The sequence below is a fragment of the Andrena cerasifolii genome, chromosome 6, assembly GCF_050908995.1.
Source record: "Andrena cerasifolii isolate SP2316 chromosome 6, iyAndCera1_principal, whole genome shotgun sequence".
Taxonomy (NCBI): domain Eukaryota; kingdom Metazoa; phylum Arthropoda; class Insecta; order Hymenoptera; family Andrenidae; genus Andrena; species Andrena cerasifolii.
Genome location: NC_135123.1, coordinates 14119080 through 14131278, shown reverse-complemented (window position 1 = coordinate 14131278; position 12199 = coordinate 14119080). Strand labels below are relative to the sequence as shown.

Here is a 12199-nt window from a genome sequence, read left to right as displayed (position 1 = left end):
ATGAATGTATAGATCTGTATCAAGTTAGTTAAGGTCAGGGATCGATGCGAGTTGCCATTAAGCCGAGCTTAACGTGCCGCTTTACGGCCTGTTGGTCCTTGAGTTCTTTGTTCCCCATGAATTACCTTCGAACGGGTAACCGAATCTGTGGGGCCGCTAATCGATTTCACCTACCGCGCGCAGGAACCTACAATCATAATACTCGAGCCTCAGTTATTCATCTGAATCGATTATATCAGTAAATTTAGAATCGTACGAGCTGGCAGAGCAAGAATTGCACATTAATGCCCCCCTCCCGGCAACCTATTTCTGTATAATGGAGATAACCAATGGCCTCTGTATTTCCCGCAGCCGAACGACTTAAATTACTCTACGCAATTGATGGTCTACAAGGATATCGGCGAAGAGATGTTGCAGCACGCTTTCGAAGGTGAGCAGTCTCGAGAGAAGAAGGGAAAAGGAATGGAAGATCCACCGTTTCGCAAAGAAATCCTTGGGCGATCGATCTCCCTGTCGAATACTATGGACGGAGGGGTTCCGAGATTCTTGCGAGCCGCGGAATTTACCTACATTTGGGACTCGGCACACATGTTCGCATACCGTCCGGGCAGGAATCGGGTGTTCGAATTCTCATGCTATTCTTGGCACGTATTCGTGACATGTGGGTGGGGGTCGTGGACAGAGATAGGGGGAGAATATTAAACATTTCTGGGGGAAAGTGGGTTACATAAAAGTCGCTTGCTTTCCAAAGGGGCGTAGGATGGGTGGGGCGAAATCTTCGCAGGCGCCGCCATGTTGAATGCTCGAAGATCGCCCTTGGAGGAGTCGGGCGAATTTTGGAAATTTCAAATGAATTCAATGAACGACTCGACGTTGAGAGCTGTTTATCGCTACGTCCTTGATTTTCTTTGCACGCAGGGTACAACGTGTGTATATTCGCGTACGGGCAGACTGGCGCTGGTAAATCGTACACCATGATGGGCAAGCAGGAAGACGGTCAAGAGGGGATCATACCCCAAATTTGCAAGGACCTGTTCAGGAAAATCAGCCGCAATTCAAGCGAGTGCTTGAAATACTCGGTGGAAGTCAGTTACATGGAGATCTACTGCGAGAGGGTGCGAGACCTCTTAAACCCCAAGAACAAAGGGAACCTCCGTGTGCGGGAACATCCTCTTCTTGGGCCATACGTGGAGGATCTGTCGAAATTAGCGGTGATGTCTTACGAGGACATCCACGATCTCATAGACGAGGGCAACAAGGCGAGGTGTGCAAACATTCGGGACAATTTTCAGTTTGAAACGAAAGGCATCAGCTTACATAATTCGTAAAGAAGCTGTAATTAAATCGTATCGTTCGTGTCTTCCGTTTCAGAACCGTGGCAGCTACAAACATGAACGAGACGTCGAGCAGATCCCACGCCGTATTCACAATTTTCTTCACACAGCAGAAACAAGACTCAGCAACTGGTCTGGTGACAGAAAAGGTCAGCAAAATCTCGCTGGTCGATTTGGCGGGCTCGGAGAGGGCCGATTCTACTGGGGCGAAGGGCACGAGGTTAAAAGAGGGTGCCAATATCAATAAAAGCTTGACGACCCTCGGAAAGGTGATCAGTGCCCTAGCAGAAATTGTAAGTAAATCTCTTTCTTTAAAAGAATGTACATTTTGTGGTTCAACTAACTCTACACGGTTCTGAACGTTTCCCTATTAATCCTGTACCGCGCGTCAAAGGCCGGATTCCTTCTCAAATCGGACAATCTGTTCCGTACGACATACTTGCGTGCTCTCTGATCGTTCGTGCTCGCGTTAGATAATACACCGTTGCGCTGTACAAAAGTTACGCAACGTTTAACGTTCCAAATCTGCCCAGATATTGCCTAAAGTTTACATTAACGTAATCCGTGTCTTCTGTCTATTTTGCTGCCCGATTTCACCGTGGCTTATTAGGCGGTAAGTTCTTAAATCTTTATCCCCTTTGTTCAGTCTAAAGCGTTCTGCTTATCTACATGAGAGATGTAACTTGTAAATGTTTTAGTAAAGCTGCTTTAACGTAAACTTTTAATATCGTTCTTGTGTATTCGTCTCCCCCGGAAAGTGTAATGGCGCTAATAACTCGAGTCTGCTTATTGTGATTCACTTAGGCGACGAAGAAGAAGAAGAAGGCTGATTTCATCCCCTACAGGGATTCAGTTCTGACGTGGCTGTTGCGAGAGAACCTGGGCGGGAACTCGAAAACAGCGATGATCGCGGCAGTGAGTCCTGCGGACATCAATTACGACGAGACCCTATCCACTTTACGGTATATTTATCCGTTGCCTCTGTAACTGTACTCCTTCGTCTCTGTGCTCATTAATTGGCTCCCCTAATGCATGCAGGTTTCGTAGAAACTTACACGATGACCTGAATAAGTCAGGCGTAGTCGCCGTTCGTTTATATATGTCGTTCATAAACTTCCAAGAATCTCTGGCGTTAAAGCTTCCTTGAATTAGAAACTTTCTCTGAATACACGTCACTGCGATATTTGTTCCGAGAAAGTCCCTATTTCCGCCAGTGGATCTGATAAATAAAGGGTACAGGTACGGTTCAACTCCGAGTCGCGCTAAACAAATCCTTTTGCTGCTTTTGGTCACAGATACGCGGACAGAGCGAAGCAAATAGTCTGCAAGGCCGTGGTTAACGAGGACGCCAACGCGAAGCTCATCAGAGAGCTGAAGGAAGAAATTCAGAAGTTGCGGGAACTCCTCAAACAAGAGGGTATAGACGTGCAAGAAGGTGAGCCAGCTTCCCCCCCGTACAATTCGGTTCAATTTCAGAGTTTTGCTCTTCCTTTCCATGCGCGCATAGTGCGCCTCATTTCAACTCGAAGCGATGCATTAGAAATCTGATGGGATTATTAAACCAAAGATATGGCGTGGTTATATATTCGATCAGGGAAGAGATTGTATTTAAGATTGTTCACTGTACTTATTGCTCCCCCAGCCAGTAAGAACTTCCTTTCAAATCATTCCCCCTTTATTGAAAGAAAAAGAAACATGATTCGTTGCGATACGTACATGGGAAAGGGAGAAATGGAAGCACTATTATTATAAAATGTTATTCCACGGTTTAAGGGCAAAGAACGATAAGAAAAAATAAAATGAAATTAAAAGCGAAACGTAAGAGAAGTAGCGCGCGATAGGCAAGCCACCATTTACATAGTACATTATTTTTCTTTGTTTCCCTTATGCTTGACGTAGGGCCAGATGGCAAAGTCACATATGAAAAGAAAGAATCTAGTAAGTAAAATCACGACAATCCACACACAGCGATAAATTCTGTTCAAAGCCAGGCAATCGATCATTCTTTTGTGCCTGTTCTCTCTTTTTAAACGTCCGCTTATATCTCACGGCCAAGTGCATTAATGCCTATCATCTGTGTTTTTGTCGATTCCCCCGGCAATTCTTTACATTTGCTTCGCGCGAATCGCATTCTGTTTTTACTTTTGATACACACAAGCGTATCAGCTGCGATAGCCAACGCCTAATGAACATTGTTCCCTTCCTGTTGTAGGCGGCATAATTAGCAGCTTTTATATGGGTGTCTCCTATTTGAAAGGAGACGAAAGTGGAACGACGCGTCAAGTAGCATCTCCGCTGTAGTGATATTTCTGTTATATGTCCTATCAAGACTGACAAATTGTGACAGAGTTCCTGATGGGTCATGGCTCTTATCTTTTACCAAACAGTCACTTGCGGAACGAATGATTAAAACCACGGTCCTTACTAATTGTTCCAATCGACAAAAACGAATCATCGGTCTGAGCTAGATAGAACTCGATCTTGATCAACAGCTCACAGAAAAGTAAGATGATTGTCTTTGAAGTGAAATGTCTAGGGAGGGACACGTTTAATTTCACAGTACTCAGACTGTGCAAGTTTGGAGGAAAGAATAGCAGCGTGTATCTCAAAACGATTAAATACCTATAAGTGAATTTTGGAGCCAGTTAAATAATACGAAGTACTTTGCAAGTACATGAAACGAAAACTTTCGTACTTGATAGAATATAGTGATTCCATAATCAGTGGATTAATCTGATCAAGATCGAGATCACCATCTAGTAAGTTCTGTTAGCGTCGCGGAAAATTTTCCAACAGATATAGACATAATTCATTTCACATCAAGTGCTCTCAAATGAATTCAGGCTTTATAGCTTCTCTGTTTTGTCGAAAATCCTTTCCAGTAAACACGTGTTGTTTGCCTCGCTTATTATCCACTTAGACCCATCACTTTGTCCCCTTAAACTGGCCTAAAACCTGAAACTATTGCATGGCACTCGACAGCGGACAATCCAAACGCATTTCGGATGCTATGATGCGAGCACCATTGATTAGAATTACATAGAAGGAATTTTTACCAACATCTGATTCCAGTAATAACATTTGATTGAGCCGCTACGCTTAATTTGTACAAATATAGAAATCGTAGGACATCACTGGCTTACTGAAAGTTATGTGTTCGCGAAACTTGGACATACATGTATGTTAACTTCGGTATCTCGAGCTCTATTGTTGAAGCATTCATTTGTCACCACTGTGAAACGTATTACGGAATTTGTTAAGTGTTCGCGAAGCGTGACTGCTTTTTACTTGAAAGAATATTAGCGTATGGTAATCGGAACACGTGCAAAAAGTAGACAGTGTTTAAATTCGTTCGCTGCGTTGATTCTTGTAGAAGAGAAATGAATTAGTAAATTTAGAGGATCTAATTGAAATGCTTTCCAAGTAAGTCTCTTTGACGGCTGTACAAATGCAGTGCAAGGCATAGCTCTTACTTTCATAATTACTATCTGAATTCATTCAATCAATTTCATTCTCCCTCTTCAACGAAAGACATGTACTCGTTATAACACGGATCGCAGGAAAAAATTCTCTCCTTCACTTACGCCACCGCTTTAGTTATGGCTTTTGATGTTTCTGAGACGCGTGTTATATCCCTGGCTGACTCGCCACATCGAATTCTGCTTGCCCGACTTCCGTGTTCTCTATCCGATCTCTTTTGCCTTATAGGAGACGAGATCATCAGAGCAACGAAACGAGAGGACGACGTGAAGGAAAGTCGATCGCGAATTCCGTCTCACGCGACCTCGACCATTGCGGAAGAGGCAGTGGATCAGCTGCACGCTTCTGAGAAATTGATCGCTGGTAAATATAGGACAAGATCACATTGTGCTTTCAAATATAAATTTTAGTGAGCTCGAGCTGTGCCAGATCCAAGAGCAAGTCAGTTCTTATTCTCACTATAGTTAAAATAATTCAAGAATGTTTATATTTCTGAGCGTTTGCTGCTGCGAACCCAGCACGAAAGCATTCTACTTTAAATGATTGAATTTAAAACATATGAGATACACAAAGAAAGAAGTAGAAGCACTTAGTTGTCTACTTTCAGAATTGAACGAAACATGGGAGGAGAAGCTGAAGCGGACAGAGATAATTCGTCTTCAACGCGAGGCGGTGTTCGCCGAGATGGGAGTTGCCGTGAAAGAGGATGGTGTGACAGTCGGCGTGTTCTCGCCAAAGAAGACCCCTCATTTGGTGAACTTGAACGAGGACCCTCTCATGTCCGAATGCCTGATCTATTACATAAAGGACGGGTTCACTCGTATCGGTAGCGCCGAGGCTAATATACCGCAGGACATTCAGCTCTGCGGCCCGCACATATTAAGCGAGCATTGTGTCTTCGAGAACCACGAGAGTATCATTACTCTGATCCCGAAGAAGGCCGCTCTGATTTACGTGAATGGACGCGAGGTCACTGAACCAATTGTCCTGAAGACTGGATCACGTGTCATTTTAGGGAAGAATCACGTATTCAGATTCAATCACCCCGATCAAGGTATGTAAACATGTTTATCTTGACATCAGTTAGTAATCGACAGTGGTAGTGTTTAAAAGCAGAGGTAAGATAAATGCCTGCGCAGTTCGCGAACGGAGGGAGAAGAGTTCTCCCGCGGAGACACCTGGGAATGGGGAAACGGTCGACTGGAACTTCGCACAGGTGGAGTTGTTGGAGAACCAAGGGATCGATCTGAAGGCTGAAATGAAGAAGAGATTGTTGGTGCTTGAAGAGCAATTCCGCAAAGATAAGGAAGAAACTGTTCAACGATTCGAGAAACAAAGAAAGGTTAATAGAAATGGAATCCTTGTGTCTAGTATAGCTGCTGATATAAATTAATCAAGCGTTACATATGAATATTGCTATTGCTCGCAGAGTTACGAGGCCCAGATAGACGCACTGCAAAGGCAAGTGGAGGAGCAGAGCATGACGATGTCTATGTACAGCAGTTACACACCGGAGGACTTCAACAACATAGAGGAGGATATCTTCGGTGAGTACCACTTATCGAATGATCCTTGGAGTTCACAATTTCTTTAGCTATATACAATGAATTTGCATCTTTCTAATTTTATATGATCATTAAAGTTCACATGGGCAGAGCTGCACAAAAATAATACTGATACTGTACATCCGATGCATTGTAAATCTTTCGAGTTCATTGCCTTTACGAGATCAAGTAATATGTTTATTACGCTTGATTAATTTTCGATTGTTGATTTTCGTATCAAACTTTTTACACAGCTCTGCATGCAAGTGAGCTACGATCGTGTGTAAATTGTACTACGCCTTCGTTAAAGGTGCTGGAACTTCTAATGGGCGTGTGTGCGTACATGTACTTTATGCGTACAGGCGAGTGCACCGAGGGAAAAAAGATACGAGAACCGAAGTAACAAGAACAGATAACGTTCCATTATAAGTTCCAGAGACGTACTGATCTGTGCAAGACACAATCAGATGGTGGTGCATAGAGAAATGTTAACAAACATCTTCTAAGTGTACGTTCATTGTTCGACTTTATCATCCCTGTGACTGCGATGCACGCATGTGGTTATGTGGTATAATGTTACATCATTCCCTTCATCTCGTTAATATTACCAGTCCACTTTGAAACATGCAATTGCCACTTGTATTGCGAGATCGAGCCCTCGGGATCACATTCGTTAACGTGAATAGTGCATCATCTGATCGTGGACAGAAACTCAGTGGCTTCTTTTAACGAAGGAACCGGTATCCACGAAATGCTTGGCTTTTCTGACTGTTTCGCCTGGTAATGGCTTGCATTTCAGTCAACCCCTTGTTTGACGCAGAGAGCAACTGGACGGAGAGAGAGTTCCAACTGGCCGCTTGGGCCTTCCGCAAGTGGAAGTATCATCAGTTCACAAGTCTTCGGGATGATCTCTGGGGCAACGCTATATTCCTCAAAGAGGCTAATGCCATTTCTGTTGAACTCAAAAAGAAGGTACATCCGTGGTTTATTTCTGAGAATCAGATCTCGATGCAACTCTTGTCTATTGACAATCCATTCACATTTATAATCACACGTCTCGGCATTTACCCCTTCGCGAACAGTTTAATCGTAATCACTTATTTTATCAGCTTCTCAGAAATCACGAAATATGCCTATCGCACATTAGACGAGCAAATGATTTCTGCTTAAATTGCTTTATCATAATGGTACTTCGTGAAATCAATATCTCGAGCTAACTTTCACGTTATCTGGACTACATTCACATACCCCATAAAATAGGTACCCCCTTTTTGATGTTCTATAATTCGAATATATACAGTTCTGATATTACTGTAAGCACACAGTAATCCTACTTTTTCATATTTCGTTGCCTGGTGTAACATGTTCAATTTATTAGTGATCGTTTCGTTAATCGATTACTTCTTTTGAAGCTCTCGTTTCATTGATCGTTTCACATTCATTTATGTATTTCCAATAAGCTATTCTTCTGCACATTCGTTTCAGTAGGGATTTAATACATTTTGGTCGTTCGCAATAGGTGCAGTTCCAGTTCACTTTGCTCACGGATACACTTTATTCACCACTTCCTCCCGATCTTCTGCCTGCTGTGGATGAAGAGGAAGAGGAAGAAAGACCATTCCCGCGTACGATAGTGGCCGTAGAAGTTCAAGACACGAAGAATGGTGCTACGCATTACTGGACGCTTGATAAACTTAGGTTTGTTACCAATACCATGCCTTGCATAAGTCATGCATTACATTATTTACTCTTCGTGTATAATAAGGTATCAAAATGAGATGTCAGAAATACTGTTTCTTTGTTCTGTGATAGTTTCTCAAAGAGCACGTTAATTGTAACTATTAGAACTTTGATGGGTGTTCATCTTGAATTTCTCAAACGAAAGTGTACATTTTCCCCCTGTACTCGCGTATGGGCATGCAGAAGCAGATGCTACTAAGTGTTACAAGCTGAGTACTTCACAATCTCTAATATTGTAAATTGTTGGATACAATTGGGCGATCTGATACAGATACAGTTTGTAGCACTCTGTGTAGATGATTCTGTATATTTTCTTGTCAACTTGATGGCATTGATTCTACTCCTGGAATATCACGAAGAAATGTTAACAGAAAGTATTGGATCTCTTGCTACATATATGCAGTGTATGATCACAGAGCAGGCATTCGAAGAGCTTTAACTTATTGTGCAATTTAATGATCACAACAAGAGCGCAGAGAACAATGGGTAGTCTGACCACTTGTCGCTTTAATCAGATCGTGCTTGGATAAAAATTGCACAGGGACACTCACGCAAGTAATACGTGTTAACTTATAGACAGCGCTTGGAGCTGATGCGACACGTGTACAACGAGGACTCGAGCCCCAGCACCCCGGAGGCCAAAGAGGATATATTCCAATGCCTCACGGTCTACTCTAATCCGAAGTTCTCGCTCGCAAATCTTTTGCCTTCGAGGTTGGTGCTCGAACGCGCGAGGCTCTCTCCTCCTTTTATCGCCACCACGCTTCACGCCCACCCTTTCAACCTTTAATTTCAACGTACCATGTCTCCACTGTTTCGATACACACTGCCTCGATCCGAGCAACTTCCCTTTCAGAGACTTTGCTTTGTAACTGTGCTGGATTCAACGAGATATCGATGGGAAAAGATCTTGCATGGCCAAGTGTTTTTCAAATCTTTGACGTTGTTAATCAAAGTAGAACGAACTCTTCTGTTTTATAACAGGGAAGAACCATCTTCAGTCTTCTGGTCTCTTTAATTATTATAGAAGCAACATGGAATTGGAAAAATGAAGATGGTAGCGGTAGAGGGGTCCTTGAAGGGTTTTAAGTCCTTTATATGTTACTCAGTTGTGTCTCGCTGAACACGTGCGCTCCTTGCGGCTGAAGTTTTGTCACATTCTTGCTTCGTGACTTCATTGTGCACGTACCGCTACACCGCCAACGAATTACACGAATTACAATATTACCAAGTACCAGAAACATGTAGAGTTTGTACTTCGACAGCTTAGATGCTGTACACTTCCGTACTGTATTTTTTTTTTTACAGCGTTACACCCTTCGTTTGTACGAAAGTACGGGGCAACGAGAATCCTGAGAAATGTTGCCCTTGAGATTATGAACGTTAGCTTTGTCAGAATTAATTCAACGAGACTTGTAACTAGCACAATGTTGTATCTTCACGGCCAGCATTGAAAGAGGCTTTCATGTGTGCCACGTATCGTCCCTTTATTTGTGTCTACACATTTACATGAATCTCCTCGTACGATTTTCTGAATACACATCATGCACACTTTAAAGATAAAGTGAATGTTGTGTGACGAGCGTCTTTCACTGTGCTTCTCGACAATGTTCGACCATGTCTTTATCAATGATTAACGAACCAAGTGAATCAATCTACAGAACGGTCGTCTTCATTTTTGCGCAGACAAAGACTCGAGCTGATGCGAGAAATGTATCACAACGAGGCCGAACTCTCACCTACATCGCCAGATTTTAATATCGAATCCATCACCGGCGGGGATCCATTCTACGACCGTTTCCCGTGGTTCCGAATGGTTGGAAGGTAAAGATCGAAGTATTGCTGTATAACTTTCTCTTATCAGGTCCACCGGACTCGTCATTTTAATACTTGACAAGCCGACTGACAAAGCAATCTTGTGTTTCGTTGCAGGTCCTTTATATACTTGAGCAATCTCATGTACCCCGTGCCATTGATCCACAAAGTAGCGATAGTCAACGAAAAGGGAGACGTGAAAGGCTACCTGCGTGTGGCTGTGCAGGCAGTCGTTGGTACGTAATCAGTGTCTGTATACATCTCTTTCCACGGAATACATTTAATCCTCAACTGATAGAGCCTTCGTTATATGATTGGTAGGGCGAAATCAATAGAAGATTATGTCGTGCACTTTATATTTCTCGTTCATTCCCGCCCGGTACAATATTCTTGAATCGCTCGACAAATACTCCGGCGTAGGATTCTCGTAACGAACCCTTCTTCCAGAAGAGGAAAACAGTGAGTACTCAAGCGGCGTTAGACAGTCTGCTAGAATCTCCTTCGAGGACGATCTGTTCGGCGGGCACAAGCAGAACAAACGCAACACCCTATTGACCCAGACGCTCGAGAAGAATCGGCAGATCCTCATGCACGAGGAACGCGTCGTGGAGGGTCACACCGAGCAAAAAGACGCGAAGGATGAGGACGATATTGGCGACGCCGACAGTGGCAGAGGAGACAGCTCGGTCTCCAGCGACATGAAGGAAGAGGATCTACCGGATCACTTGCAACCTAGTTCCGAGTTCACATTCAGGGTGACCGTGCTGCAAGCTATAGGCATTTCCACGGAATACGCCGATATCTTTTGCCAATTCAAGTATGTTCTGATTTATGATACGCGTATAGAAACACCTCGAGTACCATAACGATTAATTAATCCATACGATTGTCACCTTGCGCACAGTTTCTTGCACCGAGACGATGAAGCCTTCTCAACGGAGCCAGTAAAGAATACAGGAAAAGGAAATCCACCTGGATTCTATCACGTACAAAATGTAAGTTAATGGTTTACGTCTTTAAGAAGTAAATTAATCAATTGCAATGATTTTTAATTCTGTTCATTTAGATTACCGTTAACGTGACGAAGTCATTCCTGGAGTACCTCAAAACTCAGCCAATCGTCTTCGAGGTGTTCGGACATTACCAGCAGCATCCTCTACATAAAGATGCCAAAATGGAATAGTGAGCGTTGAATTGTTTTCGTAACTCCTGTCTAAGAACTTTTTATTTAATTCTTTTCTTAAGCATAATTGTAGGAATTCCACTTTAATTACCTTGTATTCATCACCATCTACATGTCCCAATGTTCTTATTGTTGCATTCACCCAAGCAGCGTGAGACAACCACCGAAGAGGATGCTGCCGCCGTCTATACCGATCAGCCAACCCGTGCGCTCGCCGAAATTCGGGAGCGTCCTACCGTCGCCGAGTACGTCGCACGTGCACGCCAAGTACGACGTGTTGGTTTGGTTCGAGATCTGCGAATTGGCGCCGAACGGCGAGTACGTGCCGTCCGTGGTCGACCACAGCGACGATCTACCGTGTCGCGGGCTTTTCCTACTCCACCAGGGAATCCAGCGTCGCATACGCATCACCATTGTCCACGAGCCGGCGTCCGAGCTGAGATGGAAGGACGTGAGGGAGCTGGTGGTTGGGCGTATCAGAAACACGCCGGAGCCGGAGGAAGAGGACAACGATTCGTCGGTGCTATCATTGGGTCTGTTCCCTGGCGAATACCTCGAAGTGCCTGGGGACGACAGAACCATGTTCAGATTCGAGGCAGCGTGGGACAGCTCCCTTCACAATTCGACCTTGCTCAACAGAGTGACAGCGTACGGGGAACAGATCTTCATGACTATCTCGGCGTACCTTGAGGTGTGTTCCTGTCTTATTGTAATATTATTCTTCGATACTTGACTGCCTTTTAAGAATATTCCATTTATAACTCTACTCCCTTACTTTCCAGTTGAAGAATTGTGGAAGACCAGCAATTATTACCAAAGATCTGAGCATGATCATCTACGGAAGAGATGCCAGAGTAGGAACACGTTCTCTGAAGCATTTGTTTAGCGGAAGCTACCGCAATCAGGAAGCTAATCGACTCAGTGGGGTTTACGAGGTGGTGTTGCGTCGTTCTTCGGAAGCAGGTAGCCCAGGTTTGTCTTGTCTACCCTTAGCGTAGCCCCCTCACCCACCCACACCCTTGATCCTTTCCCTTCTGACTGATATAATAGTCGTTCGTATATTTTGCTTGTACAGTGCGTACGTATTACTCGCGCACTACCTT

The 12199-nt window shown here is 43.7% G+C and overlaps 1 protein-coding gene across 17 annotated transcripts in view; it reads left to right on the top strand.

The window, feature by feature from the left end:
* The window catches only part of Unc-104 (kinesin family member unc-104), a 35319-nt gene that overhangs the window by 16871 nt on the left and 6249 nt on the right, over positions 1–12199 (top strand). For 3 of the 17 annotated variants that reach the window (XM_076815774.1, XM_076815765.1, XM_076815766.1), the window contains exons 4-23: positions 352–430; positions 919–1264; positions 1372–1627; positions 2139–2296; positions 2630–2769; positions 3234–3272; positions 5043–5177; positions 5422–5868; positions 5954–6156; positions 6244–6361; positions 7158–7330; positions 7878–8056; positions 8675–8812; positions 9785–9922; positions 10031–10149; positions 10361–10730; positions 10818–10908; positions 10980–11095; positions 11232–11787; positions 11879–12068. In XM_076815774.1, the coding sequence (XP_076671889.1) occupies positions 352–430; positions 919–1264; positions 1372–1627; positions 2139–2296; positions 2630–2769; positions 3234–3272; positions 5043–5177; positions 5422–5868; positions 5954–6156; positions 6244–6361; positions 7158–7330; positions 7878–8056; positions 8675–8812; positions 9785–9922; positions 10031–10149; positions 10361–10730; positions 10818–10908; positions 10980–11095; positions 11232–11787; positions 11879–12068 (3991 nt within the window). The remainder of the gene's footprint in view (positions 1–351; positions 431–918; positions 1265–1371; positions 1628–2138; positions 2297–2629; positions 2770–3233; positions 3273–5042; positions 5178–5421; positions 5869–5953; positions 6157–6243; positions 6362–7157; positions 7331–7877; positions 8057–8674; positions 8813–9784; positions 9923–10030; positions 10150–10360; positions 10731–10817; positions 10909–10979; positions 11096–11231; positions 11788–11878; positions 12069–12199) is intronic. The other 14 variants (XM_076815775.1, XM_076815769.1, XM_076815772.1 and 11 more) reach the window with 13 other exon arrangements.